This window comes from Mytilus edulis, chromosome 8 (assembly GCF_963676685.1).
Source record: "Mytilus edulis chromosome 8, xbMytEdul2.2, whole genome shotgun sequence".
Classification (NCBI taxonomy): Eukaryota; Metazoa; Mollusca; class Bivalvia; order Mytilida; family Mytilidae; genus Mytilus; species Mytilus edulis.
This window is the reverse complement of record NC_092351.1, coordinates 39,327,344-39,348,780: the sequence shown is the minus strand read 5'-3', so window position 1 is coordinate 39,348,780 and position 21,437 is coordinate 39,327,344. Positions and strand designations below refer to the sequence as shown.

Below are 21,437 nucleotides of genomic sequence, written 5' to 3'. Positions count from 1 at the left end.
ATATATACAAAATTTGTTTTAATATTAGTTTATGTAACATCTTTCTGTTTTTTCTTTTTCTTGTCTTTTTTCTTCTTTTTAATGGCAGCTGATAGATCTGTAGAGTCTGACAATTTCTGAGGTATAACAACCCTGGAATATATATTAGTGTTTAAGTAAGAATTAAAAAAAAAAAGCACAAGGGTTGAAACTTCCAGTACTTTTTAACCAAATCTTGTGATATGAACACAATTTCATCGACCATAAAATACAAGTCAAGTTCTATTTTGATAGACAAAGGGATGGACATATGCATTACTTTATACCCCTCATCTTTGAGGCAGGGGGTATACAAATCTGAATAAAAATTGAGTTTGAGACAAACTAAACCATAGTTTGTGTCAAATGTTTGTCTCAATCAACAAGCCTGTTTTACTTCAAAGTTGAGTCTGAGATTTGGTTGCATCCCATAATATCACAATTTTTATTGTCATTACTATACATGTACTGTATGTCTAAGGCTTAACTTTTAAACGTACATGCTTTATAATGTAAATTTAGAAATTATCGTGATTTCATGAAAATTTGTGTACATACATCAGATATAAGAATTTGAATTCTCATTGTGATACTCAAATCATGGCATTATTTGCAATAATACAAACCATGCAATGATTCTGAATTTACAGGAATATTTACTAAATCCAGCATATATATAAGAATATGTTGTTTAAATATCGGTTATATATTTGATACATTGGAACAAATTGTAACATTTATAACTAAAAAAAGAATGAACACAAATGTCAGGTAACATTACTATCTAATAATAACTCTTGTCTGCTCTGGTCTGTTTGTTGTATCTTTGACATATGCCCCTTTCCCATTTTCAATTTTATAATTTGGAATAACTTTAACACACCTGTCAGGTATTGTATTTAAATCATCAGCTTGTAACATAGTGGTTCCTTCTTCATCACTATCATCAAGTATAATAACATCTATAAAAAAATAATTTACAATTGTAATTATAAATTCAATGGCACACAAGCAAATCATATTGCATTGATGTATATATCTCCATGCCTTATATATCATGTACTGTAGTACGACGCTAGATTGAAACTGACGTGGAAAGGTAACACCTGGTCACCGAAAGCTTCATTTTTATGAAGCCCAGGTGGTTGTGTGGTCTAGCGGGACGGCTACAGTGCAGGCGATTTGGTGTCACTATATCTCAGTAGCATGGGTTCAAATCCCGGCGAGGGAAGAGCAAAAAATTTGCGAAAGCAAACTTACAGATCTAACATTGTTGGTATCATTCATATTTCTAAGGTGCAAAACACTTTCAACAATTGTTGATTGAAACTGATTTTTCAAACTTGTCAGAGACAATGCTGATATAAACTTATGATATAAGTTTTAAAAAGTAAAAATCTGATTTGCACATGTGAGAGCGCTAGTAAGACTGAATGAACAGTATTTCTATGTCATCCCATGCTTCACCCATTGGACACAAAATGGCAAAAGTCCTCAATTGGAGGCATCACTTCAACAGACACAACCTTTAAACTAATTACTCTAAAACAATTGTTGCCACTGCTAGTTGCAGTTGATCTGGGTCATCTTCAATATCGTAGCAGCTACGTAGCGGTTATGTAGCTGCTATCAATATCTATGTAGAAACTAGGCTAGCTACACGTTCAATAGTCATAAATCTAAGTAGCCCTGTGTAGATGCTACGATATTGAAGGCAACCCTGCTAGTTTCAGAGAAGATTTTTTTAGAGGTTAACAGAAGACCACAGATGATTGACATCATAGCTCATATTGACCCTTTTGACCAAACGGGCTTAAAGATGCATACAATACACAAATTTTTTAACTTTACCTGCAGGTTTCTCCTTTTTGACTTTCTTTGACAGTATAATTGATTCTGATTTGATTTCTTCCTCCATTTTATCGTCCACTTCCCACTTGGAGGCTCCACCGTCTCCGATACAACCAACACCTTTAGCCTAAAACAATAAGGTAAATCTCATTACCAACCTACCTCAAGTGGCCACTTGACTTCAATCCCTTTTGTGGTAGGGGTAGGCAGCTGAGACGTCTAGTACCCCAAACCCTTTCTATATTTTTTTACCAAAAAAATATACTTAATAGCTGTAATGATAACTATTATTTCATAGTTTTAATTAAAAGATAAAATAGATTTGACAAATGTCTGATGCTTTTATGAACTTGTCTTAATTTGCATCTGTGTTAAAAATCAACCATCTGATTAGTTTCACATACTGGTACTCATGATTAAATCAGCAATCTTTTCGGGTACTTCATGTTAATTTTGCGACCTTATTATATATCATGAAATTGGAAATAGTTACCTATTCCAGTAACTCATCCCTACCAATCATTACAAAGTGTTCCTGAGAAAAATGTGATTTTTTTTTTATTCATGGCCAATCTTTATAGAAATATTTGCTGAATAGTGAGTTGATTAGTAATGGTTGGGAAATGCATTATAACGTATAGCATGCTTACATGAAGCTTGATATAAAATCTCAGCAAATTCTAATTAGGAGTCCATAAGAAAATTTCATAGGAGGTACTAATGAGAGGACAAACTGCCATAGTTAAGGCTGTGTATCTCTCTCCTTTGGAGCCAGGTATTATAAAAATATCAGAAAGTTATATGTGTCAATTTTGAGTACTTATATTCATTTTAAAACTTACCAATATTTTGACTTCTGGCACTTTACTGTCTCTGAGGCAAAAGTTAAAGAAAATTGAAATCTTACAATAGAATCATAAACTATAATATTAAAAGCAGAAAATATATAACTGAAATTGATTCTGATATTGATAGATTTCAGAGCCACTCTCATGTAAAGTTATAGCTATAGCAATTTTCTTCACAATAGATGTGATATATACATAAATAAACATATATCATTGTTTTCTATATTGTTTTCTGTGTTTTTTAGGCATTAAGACAGTCCTTAAAGCACAGGATATCTATCTGATATGACTCTTTAGAGCATATCTTCAAAAAATAATGTGGATGCTGTTAAACTAAGCCTATCTGTCACTTTTTCTCCTCAGGCTTATCTCAAAGCATAATGCTTTATCTTTTGATATTAATATTATACAAATAAGTTGAATTGCTTTAATAAGCTTCTTTGCAAGGATACTCATCACTTAAGTGACCATTGGTTTCCATAGTAACCTCATCATCTGATCCAGCTGGTGATTGGTCAGTTTCTTCTATTTTAATCTTTTCTGGATTCATTTGATTGGTTGTAACTGTATCCATCACAACTGCTTCACGGAAGCCAAATCTTTCACCATTTGATCTTTAAAAATAAAAGAATACTCTCTAAACCATGGCAAAATCAACTAATAAGTACTGTAAATTCAGAAATAATCAAATTATTGCATGCATTTAATATTGCAATTTTGTCAACTTAGACTAAATTACGAATTTAATTTTTGAGATATTGAGAAAAATCATGTTTAAATTCATTTAAAAAATTTCAAAATGCGAGTTTCAATTGAGATAAAAACTCTGTTGCATTTTTCGCAATAATAAAAACCTTGCAATATTTTCTGAATTTACAGTGATTCTTTTGTATCAATTCTAGACAAGTTTGTTTTAATTAGTCCTTTCTATCATTCTGAATTATTTATAAATGAACCCATCAACCAAATTGACATTCCTGAATTGTATGTTTTAAATCAATATGTATTTAAAAATAGAATTCCTCAAGCCAGCCATTTAAATTTGAAAATGTACATACATTAACCACTATATCTATTTCCCCGACTACAATAAGTATGGGTAAAAGATGTAGTGGGATTAATAAGACCTCACTTGCCCTGAGTTTTCAGAGAAAAGATAATATCTTACATAGATCAATTGGCCTGGTTATTATTGTCACTTCTGACTAATGATGACTTATCATTATAATATATGCTAAATGCTTTCAGGCAAGGATGTCTATAGAAAAAGGGGTGGTTATATAATTTTGCTTGACTTTATTAGTCAAGCTTCAATTTTTGGGGTTACTTGGGAATCCCCTGGCTATAGGTGTGACTTTCTATATATTCAAATAATAAAACTATCTTACAATGTTCTAATATGATATTAATATTTTCAATATTACCTAGCTTGTCGGTCATTTTCAAGTGCTTTCTGTATCCATTCTGTTATTTCTGTAACCTTAACAACAGCAATATTGGAACATCTTAGAACCTGAAAGAAAAATGCGGATTGAAATAATTCATATTGTTATTGAACATTTATTTAATTGACATGTTTAATATCTTTTTATATGATAATAAACAGTAGACTAACAACAAATAAACTTAGTTTTGGACACAATATCTCAATAATATATAACTTAAATACAAATTTATGCTTAATAAAATTTGATAAATAAAACCACACTGACTTTGGGATGAAGAACAGCCAAGTGCTGTTCCATTGCTTTTTGAGTTTTCTTCTGCATGTATTGATTTTGTGTCATGAATGTATACCCCTTTTATTATATTACTTTGTTATACAATAATAAAGTTATATAATATCTAGCAAATTTAACTGACCGAGGATATTTTTCTAAGACAAGTGTTATTTAAATAAGGGTAGATGTATTACCAGAAAGCCTAGTCAGAAAGGATACATACCTGATCTTTTAACAATAACATTTGACCTGTGACTTGTAGTGAGCATATTTCTCTGTGTTTATTCATCCCTATCACCATCTTTCCATCCATAACTTTCTCTTCCTTGTCTGATGGATCAACCAATAAAAATTTCCTAATAAAAAGCAAAATGACTGTACAATAATTACACCCTATGTTATATTGAAATATGAAAGAAATTCATTTGAGAAAAAAAATACTATCAAAATAATATAAGTATCCTTGATTTTGATAGTATTTTTTTTTTCTCAAATGAATTTCTTTCATATTTCACTGCGGCCAGGGAATATACACCAGGATATCTCATTTTCATCCTCTCTGCATTGGTATTTGAAAAATCCTTAAGCCTTCTTACCCTTCATAGAGAAGTTTATCTAATGGTGTACTTATTCTATTTTCTGGAATTATGCCCCAATTTAAAAAATCCTGGACCTGCTCCTGTAAATACCCCTCATAGCATGATATATCTGATTAAAAATCTTGAAAGTTATAAGACTAAATAAAATTATCATTTAAGAATGCATCTTTTAATAATTCTATTGGGATGTGAAAGTGTTGACCTAAGCATATTTTGTATAAAGCACTTCCCTAAAAATGTTTGCTTTAAAAACCCTATATCACTGTTAGGGGGAGAAAATTTCAGGGACTGAATTTTCGGCTCTCCCTTGACACCATTAGTGAGTATGGTCTTGAGGAAACGATGATAGTCTGTCAGAAGGGGAGGATAAATGGCTTACCCATATTAAGAGAGAGCCATATCTCTTGCACGTAAAAGACAACCTAGTAGATTTCCAAAAAGAGCAGGCTAATGAGGCTACAAGGCAGCAATCGCACCAGGAAAGTGGAAAAGGATTAAGTTGCAATAACTTGTTTCCCAATCCACTATAAATAAATATGTTTAAACTAAATTAAACTAACCCTATAAAATTACAAACAAGAATGTGTCCATAGTACAGATGCACCACTCACACTATCATTATCAGTGGACCATGAAATTGGGGGTAAAAACTCTAATTTGGCATTAAAATTAGAAAGATCATATCATAGGGAACATATATATTTTAAAAGTTTCAAGTTAATTGGCATATGAAATATATGGCCTAGCACACTGTACTTTTAATTATGTTAAACTTTGTTCTTAAAATGTATGACTTACCCTTGTTCATAGAAAGAAAACGATACACAAATAGGCATATGATGAACACTGAGTGGTAATGGGTCCTTTTCTTCTATGGTGTGCTGTAACATTGGTATACAATTCATTAATGACAAAAGAATAAAACAACAAATATATAGCTCATACTGAGGGGTAATGGGTTCTTTTGTTCTATTGTATGCTATAATTCATTAATGACAAAAAATACAAATCTATTCATACATTTATAATGAAACATGTATACTGTAAACCAACTTATTTTCGCGAGTGATTTCTTTTCGCGAATAGAAAAATAACGCAAATATAAATCATCTAGAATATGTAAAACTTGGAGCTTTCAATATTAAGCTACAGCATTTAAATGAAAAAATCGTGAAATTAAATAGCCGCGAAGTTGACTAGTAAGGGTAAAACGCGAAATACAGTATCCGCGAAAATAAGTTGGTTTACAGTAATTCCATTTCAAATTCTTAGAGAGATTTGAGATGAAGAAATAGCTCACATGCCTGTGTAATTTAAGAAGTCTTTGCTGATAGAGGTGACAGAATATTTCATGAAGTTGAAATCTACTAAAACAAGTACTGGTTGATTTAAGCCAGAGAGAGCTTATCGCAAGATATTTGTCAGAAGCAGGATAAAAATAGATTTTTTTACTTACAACTATAACATCTGTGCCATCAACTGTAACATCAGGTCGTCTAAAGAAATAAAATAAACATTCATGATAACAGACAATACAGTGGCATCATTGTATTTGTGGATAACCCATTTTTCAATGGATTGCTTGCATAAAGATGAACAAAAAAAACCCAAATGATCAACAAAGAACAATTTTCTATCAGCTTACACACAAATTTTGAATCAAATATCCACCAAAATGCTATTTTTCCGTATTCCACAAAAATTGATACCCACTAAGATTAATAAATCTAGAGTATGTTATGTTTTCCATCATTCTATCTGTATTCATACTGATGTTTCAAAAGTGAACCTGGTATCAAATTGTTTTTATTGGTTGCTGTCTACAATAGTTACTTTTTGTTTATTCATTTAGCTAAAATCAGGCCAATGGATCCTTTTTCTATTATAATCTTAATATACTATATGGTTTTTACTCCTTGATGAAGGCTGTACTTGGACCTTTTGAAGTTTACATCCTCATGCATTTGTTTTTGGGTGGATAATTGTGTCATTTGCAATCATACCACATCTTTTTATCTCCTTATTTATGTTGTAATAGCATCTATAACGTAATATTTTTCATCATTCTATGTACCGGTACTATGTAATTACCTGAAATGTGCCAGCGCAGTAATGGCAGCTATACTGGAACAATCTATTAGGTTCTACGTATGTACATACCTGAAATGTGCCAGTGCAGTAATGGCAGCTATACTGGAACAATCTATTAGGTTCTACGTATGTACATACCTGAAATGTGCCAGTGCAGTAATGGCAGCTATACTGGAACAATCTATTAGGTTCTACGTATGTACATACCTGAAATGTGCCAGTGCAGTAATGGCAGCTATACTGGAACAATCTATTAGGTTCTACGTATGTACATACCTGAAATGTGCCAGTGCAGTAATGGCAGCTATACTGGAACAATCTATCAGGTTCCCGTCATGGTTCATTACATGTACATCAACTCTAATCTGCCAAACCTACAAAATAAAAACAAAAAAGTATCATAATATGGACATACGAAAGTAGCATAAGGAAAAATTCATTGTTTAAGTTATCTTCTTATTCAACTCTCTTAGTGTTATGGGCTAAATACTCATTAAGTTATATAAGGATTTGCCTTAATTTCATATTTATTGCAGTTTCATTAGTCTAAATACTTTTACTAGCCATGATAAGGTGACATACTGATATTTCTTTAAATTCAATTTCCAGTGTTAGAATAATTACAGATTCATAATGTTTTTCAAAAGCTATCATGCTTGTAAATATGGTTAAGTGTTTGTTATTCTATGAGAAATTCTACTGAATATATCAGATATAAATAAAATTGTTGTCTGGAAACCAAATGTCTTGGGACGACGAAACCGACGTGATACTAATATACAACTGCAAAACTTTTTGTGGTCGTATGAAAATCAAACAGGAAATACAGATTGCTTCGGTTTCTTTGTGTTGTCAAATTGACATATATCTAAATTCTTTTTTTCATTCATGTGATTTCATGGATCATTCCTTATTCTCATATAACATCCTGAATTTTTTTAATGTGCAATATATTCTTTGTTTGATTGTTCAAATAAAATGTGCTGGACATAAACTGATAAAATCAATAAGTTTTTTAAACAAAAACACAGTAAATTTGATAATGGTGCTGTCCACTTCAATTTGAATAAGGGTGATTTTTCATTATTTTCCTGTAATAGGATCAAAATAATTAATGGTATCCCAACTATTCTGTAGTTTACTTTCCATTCTACCCTCAGTACACCCTGTATTTTAGAAAAGTTAAATTCCTCAATCTGCTACACTTCACTCTGGATTAAAATATCATGGAATTATGGCCTATCCAAGTTTAAATTTCTAATAATCCTAAAGTTTCCATAAATTATCTACTAATTATTCAATCACCTTTTCACCAGCTATAATACACAGAGATTCAGTATCAACACATCTAGATTCTTTCAAACATCTTTCTAAGATTCTGTTGATTTCTACTCCCTGGTCTGACATTCTACAATAGAAATCAATATCAAGTCATTTTTCAAACTGTACGAAAAAAAGTTTTAACAAATTTGAATATTTCATGTTGTATCACAAATTTCAAATTTTCTATCTTTTCCTAAGTCATTTTGTAAGTGACTGTTTTTGTTTTAATAAAAAAAAAAGTCAACATTGCAAAAAGAAATTGTGATAAACTTGAACTCATGGAAACTTTTGTTAAGTTGAGAAGTGTTGCAAGGGAGATTCCCATAATCATATTCTTACCTTCCAACTTCAAACACTGGACTTGCCATGGGAGATAACTCAACATTTACAAATAAAACACCATCTGATGGTCTCTGTTGTTTTGGTGATGTAATTTCACATGATACTTGTGCCAATACCCTGGAAAGATAATCATATAAGATAATTGTTTAACTTTGCATTTTTTTGTTTTAAATATTGTTGTATCTTTTGTTTCTTTTCTTTTTTGGCAATTATAAAAAAAAAGATATTGTAATGATTGCCAATTTTGGACATATATCCACTGAGGTTCAAAGAAAGCAGATGTAAGCAATTGTAGGCAACAGCGGCTACCGCCTTCAACAATAAGAAAAACCCATACCTTATAGTCAGCTCTAAAAGGCCCACACATGAAAATTATGAAACAGTTCAATTGAAACAACTAAAAGCTTAGTTTACATTTATGTATAACAAAACAATTCAATTCAAGTAAATTATTTTCAGTTTATGAGTTTGAATGCCCTTTTGGTATTGTTCACCTCTATTGTATAAAACTGCCTCCTCACCCACCCAACAAGGTGTTTATTTATCACTAAACTACCTGATAAATCCCAAAAATAATAGACCCCTAAAAAAGAATGCACAAACAAATCTTGAAAATACTGTTAGACTATTGATTATTCATGCATAATAATACAATGATATAACATTGGTAAATTTCAAAATTACCTTGTCTGACCAAGATCAACACGACAACATCCTCTATCATACCCAAAGGCAATCTTAAGTGTTCTGTAGTCATATGCCTGTCTCCCATCTAATCTCTGAGAAATAAAAACAAATAATTGATTAATATCTTTATACAAATTCATTTCTGTTTTCTACATGTTTAATGTCTTAGGCCATTTTTCTATACCGGTATTCATTATTTTTCAGCCTTTTTCATAACTAGCTTATTGGTAAATCAAAAACAATGTAGAAAAAAACATTTATATCCAAGATGATGTAGCCACTGAAAAATTGAAATTGACCGAAACATCAAATTCTTTTTTTTTATTTATTTTAATGAACAGTGTAAAAATTCATAAAAGAAGCTGCAAATGCCTTTGATCAGTGTTATTTTTAATCATTAGAAAAGAAAGGCAACTCTCCTATCCCTTACAAAACTTTATTTTTTATAATTAATGAGACATTCCAAAATGTATCTGTGATTTGCTTCATTTCAACTCTTTCTACAGTAGTCACCTTACATGTAAATGTGCATGTGAAAAAAAAATTTCTCTTGTGAGACTTACGACAATACGGTGTCAAGAGTCACACCTACAGATATTCTATTTTTAACATTTTGTATAGTAAAACTCTTTTTCCCTAAACCCTAATTCTACCCCTGTATGGATTTGTTTTGACTAAAAGTTAGCAAACAAACGTAAAAGGTATGAGTAAGAAAAATATCTTGGAAGGTGGTAAAGGGAGTTTTAATTCACCAAAGGTTCACCAGGCCAGTAGTCAGCACTTCTTTGCTGACATGAATTATCATTGATATGGTCATATTTAAAATTGTTTACAAAACTTTTGAATTTTTTTAAATACTAAGATTTTCTACCTCAGGAATAGATTATCTTAGCTGTATTTGCCAAAACATTTAGGAATTTTGGTCCTCAATGCTCTTCAACTTCGTATTTTATTTGGCCTTTTTACTTTTTTGGATTCAAGCTTTACTGACGAGTCTTTTATCATGTTTATAAATGAAACAGACATCAGGCGTAAATACAAAATTTAAATCCTGGTATCTATGATGAGTTTATTTCTGAAAAAGGAAACACATGAAAATCAGAAAGACGTTGCGCAGAAAATAAAAAATTGCAAAAAGCAAAGCATGAGAAATAAAATTGTAACTATTAATGTAAAAAGTACCAGAATTTATAACTCAACCGTCCTAGATCATGCAGTCATTATTACTAAAAATCAAGACCCTGCGGACTGCGGTCACCTTTCAGTGTCAGTTAGTTGCATCTGATTTGAAAAAAAATTATTTATAGTACTTTCATGGACTTTATTGCATACCATACATGCCATATATACACAATATCCAGGCTGACTTTGAATAAGTCTTGTTTACCTTTGAATCAAAGCGTGAGCATGAGAAATAATAAGCACCGACACAAAACATGGAAAATAAATTAAATAAGGGGAAAACCTAGCACGCACATTAAACCAACCCAAACACGACTCACGAGAAATAAAACATAAAAACACGAAAACATGTGAAATAAAAAAGCTGAAAACACTGTACCAAAATACTCTTTTCCTAACTCATCTTGGAGTTATTTTTCCAATTATAGAAGCTTAGATAAATGAAAAAATTGTATCTAAAATAAATTATAACTATAAGCAGATAGTGACATGAGGATAAAATAACCTTTCTTTCACCCAAAGCCTTTCGAATGAATTCCCTTTCACAGTTTGATAACGGTGTTTCTCTCATGATGAAACTTAGATGTCAGCAATCCTATGATCTATCATCACATATCACTTATTGATTAACAAAATTTAAAGCCCATGTGCATTTGTTGTTAAAATTTACTGTGAGGTGTAGATTTTATGTTTGGACGCAGAAACCTATTGCGTAGTATATAAAAAACGCATCGGTCATACAATTTTGGTAAATGAAACGTCAAAGAATTCAGAATTGTTTAAATTGGAAGTTTATTTTATTTTTATAACGATGATGTCGAAAAATTTCAAAACATATCATATAGAATGAACACTTTACTGAAAATATTCTTCCGGGTGGACATAATTTACCTCCAAGGCAAAAGATGTTGACATTACAAATGTTCAGATGACAATCACTTCAGACGTTGCAGAAGTTGAAATCTAGTTTGCAATTGATATGTTTCTCAAAACATAGATTTAGGCTATGTCAGAAAAGGATTTGTCAGATATTGTAACAAGAACAGAAGGTAAGAAAGGCCACTGTCGATTTCCATATTTTTATCAAAATAAATATAATTTACAAAATTATCGTAAAGTATTTAAATTATACACACAATTCTTCCTAAATCAAAAAGACTTTCTGCTACCACTAGACATATTTTTTGTGTTATCACATTCAAAACTCTTACGAACGTTAAACACTGGTATTTTCTTGAAGAAATCCACATGCAATAAGAAATGTAACATGTAATATATGATGTATTTTGGGGAGGGGTTATACAAGTCATCATGTAAACATGTTTGTGCACCACAGACATTGTCATACATAGATCAAGCTGTGCTTTTCCAATACCGTAAAATGTGATTTATGATTTCATTGTTGATATTGACAAGTTGCAATATTTCTGATGCCACTTTTTCCTTATTTCAAAATTTTCATGTTTTGCTGTTCTATGAATATTAGAAACCAGTAAATAGGTTCATTTATGTTGTCTCACTTGATCAATGGTACTGATAGTTTCCTCTACAGGTTTATTTTTTGCTCATGCTTCCTTTTATCGGTTTTAAAATTTAGATTATTTAGCTATTTCAGAATATAATGCAATTTTTCTAAAGCGTACACCAAAAATCGTCCCTCCAAACAATTGAAATTCAACCAATGAGGTTACGCTACTTTCATTTAAGGGTACGAACAATGAAAAAAAGTGAGGTTATTTTCATATTGGGGTATGAACAATTAAAAAAAATACCCCTAGCCCTTTAGATCTGAAAAGGCCAATCACAATCAACATTATAAACCAGTAGTCAGATTCTAATAACAGGACTCACTATAATGTATAGATGCGTTCTCAAGAATCCTGAGCATTGAACTAAATTTTAAACTTTGTATTAAAAGGAAGTACTATGACTTGTAATAAAAAAGTTACCATTTTTAGCTCACCTGGCCCAAAGGGCCAAGTGAGCTTTTCTCATCACTTGGCGTCAGTTGTCCGTCGTTGTCGTCCGTTGTTAGCTTTTACAAAAATCTTCTCCTCTGAAACTATTGGGCCAAATTTTACCAAACTTGGCCACAATCATCATTTGGGTATCTAGTTTAAAAAATGTGTCCGGTGACCCGGTCAACCAACCAAGATTGCCACCAGGGCTAAAAATAGAACATAGGGGTAAAATGCAGTTTTTGGCTTTTAACTCAAAAACCAAAGCATTTAGAGCAAATCTGACATGGGGGTAAAATTGTTCATCAGGTTAAGATCTATCTGCCCTGAAATTTTCAGATGAATCGGACAACCCGTTGTTGGGTTGCTGCCCTGAATTGGTAATTTTATGGAAATTTTACTGTTTTTGGTTATTACCTTGGATATTATTATAGATAGAGATAAACTGTAACAGCAATAATGTTCAGCTCAGTCAGATTTACAAATAAGTCAACATGACCGAAATGGTCAGTTGATCCTTTAGGAGTTATTGCCCTTTATAGTCAATTTTTAACCATTTTTCGTAAATCTTAGTAATCTTTTACAAAAACCTTCTCCTCTGAAACTACTTGGCCAAATCAATCCAAACTTGGCCACAACCATCTTTGGGGTATGTAGTTTGAAAAATGTGTCCAGTGACCCAGCCATCCAATCAAGATGGCCGCCATGGCTAAAAATAGAACCTTGGGTAAAATGCAGTTTTTGGCTTATAACTCAAAAACCAAAGCATTTAGAGTAAATCTGACATGAGGTAAATTTGTTTATCAGGTAAAAATCTACCTGCCCTGAAATTTTCAGATGAATTGGACAACCCGGTTTTGGGTTGCTGCCCCAGAATAAGTAATTTTAATGAAATTTTGCTGTTTTTGGTTATTATCTTGAATATTATTATAGATAGAGATAAACTGTAAACAGCAATAATGTTCAGCAAAAAAAGATTTACAAATAAGTCAACATGACCGAAATGGTCAGTTGACCCCTTTAGGAGTTATTGCCCTTAATAGTCAATTTTTAACCATTTTTCCTAAATCTTAGTAATCTTTTACATCTTCTCCTCTGAAACTACTTGGCCAAATTACACCAAACTTGGCCAAAATCATCATTGGGGTATCTTGTTTAAAAAATGTGTCCGGTGACCCGGCCAACCATCCAAGATGGCCGCCATGGCTAAAAATAGAACATAGGGGTAAAATGCAGTTTTGGGCTTATAACTCAAAAACCAAAGCATTTAGAGCAAATCTGACAAGGGGTAAAATTGTGTAACAGGTCAAGATCTATCTGCCCTGAAATTTTCAGATAAATCGGATAACCTGTTGTTGGGTTGCTGCCCCTGAATTAGTAATTTTAAGGAAATTTTGCTGTTTTTGGTTATTATCTTGAATATTGTTATAGATAGAGATAACTTGTAAACAGCAATAATGTTCAGCTAAGTAAGATCTAGAAATAAGTCAACATGACCAAAATCGTCAGTTGACCCCTTAAGGAGTTGTTGCCCATTTTATTCAATTTTTAACAATTTTCACTAATTTGGTAAATTTTTGTAAATTTTTACAAAATATTTTTCACTGTATCTAAAGGTCCAAGTTTATTATAGATAGAGAAAATTCTAAGTACCAAGAATGTTCAGTAAAGTAAAATCTACAAACACATCCTATTAGCAAAACACAATTTTGTCATGAATCCATCTGTGTCCTTTGTTTAATATGCACATAGACCAAGATGAGCGACACAGGCTCTTTAGAGCCTCTAGTTGTTTTTATGTAACATGTTTTGTTGCATCATTTAAAGCTTTAGTAGTACAATTTTATGTTATATAATTAAATGAACATTTATTGATTAGAATTTACATTCAGTTACGGAAAATAGTAGAAAAAAATGGAATTTGAAGAGTTAGGTTTATACCTGACTTTCTCAGCAAGTGTAACTGACGTGTAAAAAAAATGATTAATTAGAATTTGCAATGAAAATCAGACAATAGAATGATGATATGTTTATGACAGAGAATCATACATTAGATGAGATGGTTTTTCTCCAAACTCAACATGTAAAAAAGTCCTTTAAAAGTTGACAAGTTTATTCTATGAAGTGAATATCATTGATGACTTGAATAGAAGGAGATGTTTAAACATATATACCAAAGAAACAGCAACCTGAGGCTGAAGACAAAACAACTTTTTGAAACTGACCGCTCTAAATAAATATACTTATAGTGCTGAATGTGGTGTTTAATTCCAATCAATTAATGAAAGAACTGTTAGGCAAGGGAGGTTACTCAAAACTAATGAAAGGCATTCGAACCCTATATTTTTTGGTTAGACAAATATTGGCCTAAAATTTGTCCTTAAAATCCACTCCAAGTGGTCTTAAAAAGTGCTACTCAATTGAATTTGCCACTCAAAAAATATTTTTATATATTTTCAACAATTGCATGTTTTGAAAAAATATGTTATGTTTTCCCTTACATTTGGCACTGATAAGATTCATGTACTGTACTAGCTGTGATGAAAATATAAACTAAACCAATTATCATGTGAGAAAAAGTGAGTTTCTATTTGATACATTTTAAACCAGTACTCTTCTAATAAATAGCTACAGTGACATTTGTTTATATATACATGTAATGATATTAGATAAAATATCTTAATGTTTTGGTTGTGATTTCGGTTGATTGATGTTTAAAACACCTAACATCTTGAAGATGGCAGGTTTAGACAGATGATAATAAAATTTGTACACCTCTTTTTCACATCATCACAGCATGTCACACTTTTTCGCATGTTGCTTTGCATCCATGAAATTATATCATATTTATATTTCTGTGTTTATTCTTGATTGAAGTTAGCTAATCTGTGTAATGTGGTTTTTTTCTGATTAGTCATTGTAAAATTAAACATCTACAAAATGTAGTTAGAAGCAATTTATCCTTTTTAGTCCAAACCCTCAGATTTCAGTCTAATTGTAGGTCAGTCAACCCCTTATTTGATAGTTATCTTTTAACCATATTTCATTGTAGATTTTTCGTGTTTTGTTATATTTTGCTATGAGATTGCGTAACAGGCTGAGAAGTAGATATACGATATAGAAATATAACTAAATTACAATCTAAAACTTAATATAAAATGCTTTTGGAGATTCCGTAACTACTCAATTTTAAGAATGTTTTCTAGCTGACACAAGGTACAATAAATGTATTGCTATTGATTTTTTCTGTAATTACTAGATATGGAGGAAATCTGATCATTCTACAACAGGTGCTCTTAATATGGTCATACTACACAGATTTAATGGTCATGTACATAAATCTTAACACTGGATTCTCTGGATTATATCATTACACTGTCTCATCATAATTTATGTTCATTTGGGTAAAAATAAAGGTAGGCACAATTAGGTGTTGTAAGATTGTGTTGTACAAATTCTTTAATTGATTTTTGATAAAATGCTACCTTGTCTATTTTGAAAATTTTCTTCTAAAAATACAACACTAAGAAAATTACTTTCACCAATTTCTCTGTATGAATTTCAAGATGTTATATCTAGGATATTTGACCAGTTTCAGTAAATCATTCCACAATGAACACTTCAATAATGCATGTACATTGTACCAAGATATTAACATTGTGAACCTAATTGTTCATTGAATATATTAAATGTTTTATGCTATTCAGTATATAGTATTTAAATGTATATACATGCATGCTTCATATTTATGCTGATATCATCAGATCAAAGTCCACTCTAACACAGACTTAAATTCTAATTCTGATACATAAATCGTTGTTTTAGGTGTTTGGTCCTAGATTTATTACTGAAAAAGGACTTTGAATAAAAGGCTTGTCACTGAAAAAGAACTTTGAATAAAAGGCTTGTCACTGAAAAAGGACTTTGAATAAAGGCTTATCACTGATAAAGGAAGTTTGATAGTTATCCTCTTTCAATTCTACTTTTGTTAATTTTTGGCAACTATTTAGAATAGGGATATTTTTTTTTTCATTTTTCAATCCCCTTGGATAGAAAGGGGCTATTATGTTTTCTGGTCTATGCATCTGTCATTTATTCTGTCCATTATTCCACCAAACAGCAAACAATTTTGATGATTAACCACCATCTCTACAGCACAGGCTAGTTAAAATGATGTTTGATTATAGTTACTTTAAAGTGACTTCTGAAGCAGTGTAAATTTAAAGATTTTTTTTGTAAAGACTGAATTTATGGCTTATTAGTCTAAGATTATTTTTTAGATATTTAACTGGGCTCATATTTTTGTTTTTTGTTTCAATTTTAATGATATTCCTAAGGCCTTTAAGCATTCTTTAAATTTTCTGGGGTCTTTATATATTTGAAGACTGCATGTGGATTTCAAGATGTGTTTGGTTTTGTTGAGGGTTTGAATCACTGTTTCATTTAAGTATAGCCCATTTCCCCATGTATTTATATTCAGTTGTATATATCGTACTAACAGTTTTTGAATAATTTATTGAAATACCACTTGTTACCAATGATTAGCAAAATAGTCATGTACATGAATAAAACACTTTATTGACTAGGGATATGATACTAAATGGATTTACATGTTAAACATGTTAAATTTACGAACTGAGCTGATCAGTATTTTTATTTGAATATTTTACTTTTGTTGCTGTCTTTTTATGATCCTCACTCACAGTCTGAAAACATAATGATTCAAGGTGAAAATTGATGATAATTTACTAAAAATATATCAGACAAAATAAACATAATAGTTTATTAGCTGTTATAGAAAAATAACTTATGATCATTAGGGATATCGGTGCATGTATATGTTACAGTAAATAGGTGAAATTAGGAATTACATGTAATTACTAAACATTTCAGTAAATACCTGTAATCACTAGTCAATTTAGTAATTACATGTATTTACTAGTTGTTTCAGTGATTACAGGTATTTACTGATTTTTTTGGTCATTTTTACAGCTATTTACTAACTTGATATTTTTGTTTAAAAATTAAAGACATAATTCAAGATATCAAATAAGAAAGTAAGGGGTATGGATTTGTAGGGCTTACTGAAGTATCAAGGAGTATAAGGCACATTAAAAGTGCATACTCTTCAGTGTTTGTGAATTGAAACTGGAAAATGGTTGTTTTAATATAAGTTTTGAAACTCCATAAAAACCATTTTGAGCATGCAAGACAATGATATCAATCCAATATTGAGAAAAACATTTTTGAGAAATTTATAGGCAACTTAGCCAGCTATATTTTAAGATAGACATTATATTATGGCAGACTTGGTTAAATGATCTTGATAATTCTTAAAATCTCATAATTTTGTTATATTAAAATCTCCATCAGGCATACTCTGCATATCAACTTGGCCAATAACATGAGTTAAATTCCTTTTACAAAATAGGTTTAACTACGACTTCTTTTGTCAGACATTTGCGATGAAGCTGACATTCTTTACAAACAAATTTATACAAATTGATGGCGTTAAGAGTCACATTTTCATATTTCCGTGTTTTTATGAGTTCTTCAAGACCTCCAAACTTAAACTTATATACCTCCAACAAAATTTTATCATCGTTTCTTCCTGTATAAGAATGATCTTTTTGTGGATTGAAAAAGTCAACTAAATGGTCCATCCCTTTTGTTTTACTTTCAATGTTGACATTCTTTTCCGTTTTTTCGAGCCTGCGTTTTTTGTCGCAAAAACGAGACATAGCGAACCAACCTAATAATTCCGTCGCCAGCGGCGTCCACAAATATTCGCTCTGTGGTTATATTTTTTAAATTATCCTGGATTTCTACCAAACTTGAACAGAAGCTTCAGTTGTTTATGATCAAAAGATAAATTTCAAGAAGTAAATTTTGTAAAAATAAAATCAAGTTTTTCCGTATTTTACTTATAAAGGGACTTAGTTTTTATGCCAGTTAACATTACATTCACACTGTGGTTAAATTTTTTAAAATTTTAATAACTTTCTCAAAATATCCCAAAATTGGACAAAAGCTTGTTTATGATCATAAGATAGTATCTAGAAATAAAGTTTGTAAAAATAACTATGCTTTTTCGTATATTACTTATTTAAACGGACTATTTTTTTCCAGTTAACATAACATACACTCTGCAGTTAAAGTTAAAGATTTCATAAACCATCCTGAATTTTTAACAAATTTTGATAGACAGAACTAGTCAAAAGATAGTATCTAGAGGAAAATTATAAATATTTTTTTTCCCAATTTTTGTTGGGCCTGCGACTCACAGCAAAAGTAGGCGAGACACTGGGTTCTGCAAAACCCTTAAAATTTTGATAGATGAATACTCACTGATTTTCTTATTAGTATTACCATAACTTTTGATCAGTTGACAACATTACAACATTGTTTTAACAGTTAGTAAATAGGTGTAAAAATTCATTTTAAAATCAGTAATTACTGGTAATTACTGGGCAGTTCTAGGAATTACTTGTATTTACTAAGTGCATCGGGAATTACATGTAATTCCTAAATTTTAGTAATTACATGTAATTCCTAATTTCACCTATTTACTGTAACATATACACTACTGACTAGATACTAATTACACCAGTAGCATTCAGGAAAATACAATATACTTCATGAGTTTTAAACCACCAACTATACCGAGTACATAGATATATAAATGAACACATCATATTTCATGCCCCTATGGTCCCTTTTTGAATCAATGTAAATGATTATAAAGACAAAAGTACTTATTAAGTATACAGTGAATGTTATGCTTCACATTACGCAAACTTTTTTTTCTTTCTGGAATCTATTTAATTAGAGTCATAAGAGTACACACACTGAAATGTCTGACCTTCTTTACTGAGGTGTATATGTCTGTCTGGCAGGTATCATCTGACCTTGACCTCATTTTCATGGTTCATTGGTCTATGTTAAGTTTTCAGTTTATTTCTTAGATACCATAAGCAATATAGGTCAACTGTATTTGATGCATAGATTGATTGAAAGGTATACATGTCTGTCTGGCATAGTTCCTTTGACCTTGACCTCATTTTCATGGTTCATGGTTCATTGGTCAATGTTTAGTTTCCCTGGTGAAGTCTGTTTCTTAGCAACTATAAGCAATAGGTCAACTATAGTTGGTGTATTATATGATTGTAATTTGTAAGGTGTACATGTATTTCAGGTTTGATTAATCTTACCGTGACCTCATTTTCTTGGATCATGTGAAGTTTAGTTGATACTTATAGTACAGCTTTATATTTAAGACTATCAACATAAGATTAATGGTCAGTTAAGTAGGCAAGACATTTCAGCATGTGCTCTTTTCAGTCTTGTTTGTTTGAAATGCTCCAAAAATTGATTGCCAGAAACGTTATCTTTTAATATCCAAAGAAGTCTGCAAAAATCATTCAACAATTGATCTTTTTCCAATATAGATTTGTTGGTTTGAATTTTTAATGAATGCATGTGTAGCTTTTCTTTTCACATTCAACATGTTCAAAGTATCATTAAAAGTGGTAATACAAACTTTATGCAATTGAATGTAAGTCCCATGAGGCAAAAGCAGTTGAATTTAGAATAAACAATTTCATCAAATGTTAGTTCAACTAATTTATACCCAATGGACATGTAGGAGCATTAATGATGCTGTGTGTATTACAGGAACTGTTGATAGCTATGACATCATCAGGAAGAATTTCTTTCCATTGGTGTATTGATCATTGATCAGTGTTATTGGAAATGTAAGGTAATTGCTAGGTAAATTTGCTATAGAGCAGATAAAAATATTAACCTGTTATCACCTGTGTATAAACATCATTGCAACTAATTGCTTTCCATTGTGTGATAATATGTTACTACTATAAAGATATTGGCAAATGCAATTGTATACACAAAGTTGTAAATTGGATGTCAGAGTATCTCTAGTTTATGACATATGATCAGAAAACAATTGCATCAATAATCAATGAGAATTTTTTTTTTACATAAATTTAGGCCATTGGTTTTCCTGATTGAATTGTTTTACACATTGTCATTTCGGGGTCTTTTATAGCTGACTATACAGTATGGGCTTTGCTCATTGTTGAAAGTCTTACAGTGACCTACAGTTGTTAATTTCTGTGTCATTTGGTCTCTTGTGATAAGATGTCTATATGAAATCATACCACATCTTCTTTTTATATTGGAAATATTGAAGCTGTGTTTTTGTGACCCATCTTTATTGATTTAAGTAATTATTTATAAGTTATTACTTCCTCTCCAACCCATAATTTTCTCATTATTCCACCTACATGTACCATTATTTTTTTTTAGATGACATATGAAAGAGGCAATAAGGGAGGGTCTAGACATTTTTTTGGAAAATGATAACATACTCATTTTTGTCAGTTGACATATAATAGTATTTATGAACATAACTGTATGAATATAACTGTTTAAACATAAGTTCACCTTGACCTTCTTTTAATGCATGATTGACGGGATAAGATACAGATAATAGCAGACAACACAAATTTATGATATTTTTAAAGTATAACAAAGTACATGTAATCATATGGATAAACTGAGATGCTGGGTATACTTGTCAAAGAGACAGTTACCCCATTACCCAAAATTATTTAGAAGTTAACATACTTTCTTCTGTTCATTATTTTCAAGCACTAAAATTGTACCATGAAGACCAGATTTACACAAAATTAACAGAGACCATCAAAGATCAGTGGCAGATCCAGAAATTTACATAAGAGGGGGCCTGCTCCAGTTAAGTTTCAATGATTCCCTATATAAGCAACCAATTTTTTTCCC

At 31.0% G+C, this 21,437-nt stretch overlaps 2 protein-coding genes across 9 annotated transcripts in view; one reads left to right on the top strand and one right to left on the bottom strand.

The window, feature by feature from the left end:
• Position 1: 1 nt before the first annotated feature.
• LOC139485559 (exosome complex component RRP45-like) lies at positions 2–11,339 on the bottom strand. Its single transcript, XM_071270135.1, has 14 exons — positions 11,168–11,339; positions 9,478–9,572; positions 8,791–8,910; positions 8,434–8,536; positions 7,405–7,502; positions 6,494–6,533; positions 5,836–5,918; positions 4,662–4,794; positions 4,142–4,230; positions 3,170–3,331; positions 2,712–2,742; positions 1,870–1,996; positions 902–980; positions 2–132 (listed from the first exon to the last, which is right to left on the bottom strand). The coding sequence occupies exons 1-14, from the start codon at positions 11,231–11,233 to the stop codon at positions 30–32; spliced, it is 1,329 nt and encodes a 442-aa protein (XP_071126236.1). The 5' UTR covers positions 11,234–11,339; the 3' UTR covers positions 2–29.
• LOC139485557 (probable phospholipid-transporting ATPase IA) overlaps positions 11,318–21,437 on the top strand; it is a 74,828-nt gene continuing 64,708 nt past the window's right edge. For all 8 annotated transcript variants that reach the window (XM_071270134.1, XM_071270129.1, XM_071270130.1 and 5 more), the window contains exon 1: positions 11,318–11,711. In XM_071270134.1, coding sequence (XP_071126235.1) covers positions 11,669–11,711 — 43 coding nt within the window. In that variant the 5' untranslated portion in view covers positions 11,318–11,668. The remainder of the gene's footprint in view (positions 11,712–21,437) is intronic.

What these genes read in the sequence shown, in the direction of transcription:
- LOC139485559 (XM_071270135.1), bottom strand. Translation starts at nt 11,233, where the DNA reads ATGAGAGAAACACCGTTATCAAACTGTGAAAGGGAATTCATTCGAAAG. An exon ending in GTATTATAGCTGGTGAAAAG is followed by an intron (nt 7,503 to 8,433) that starts GTGATTGAATAA and finishes TTTATTTTGTAG; the next exon opens with GTTTGGCAGATTAGAGTTGA. An exon ending in TTAAATACAATACCTGACAG is followed by an intron (nt 133 to 901) that starts GTGTGTTAAAGT and finishes TATATATTCCAG; the next exon opens with GGTTGTTATACCTCAGAAAT.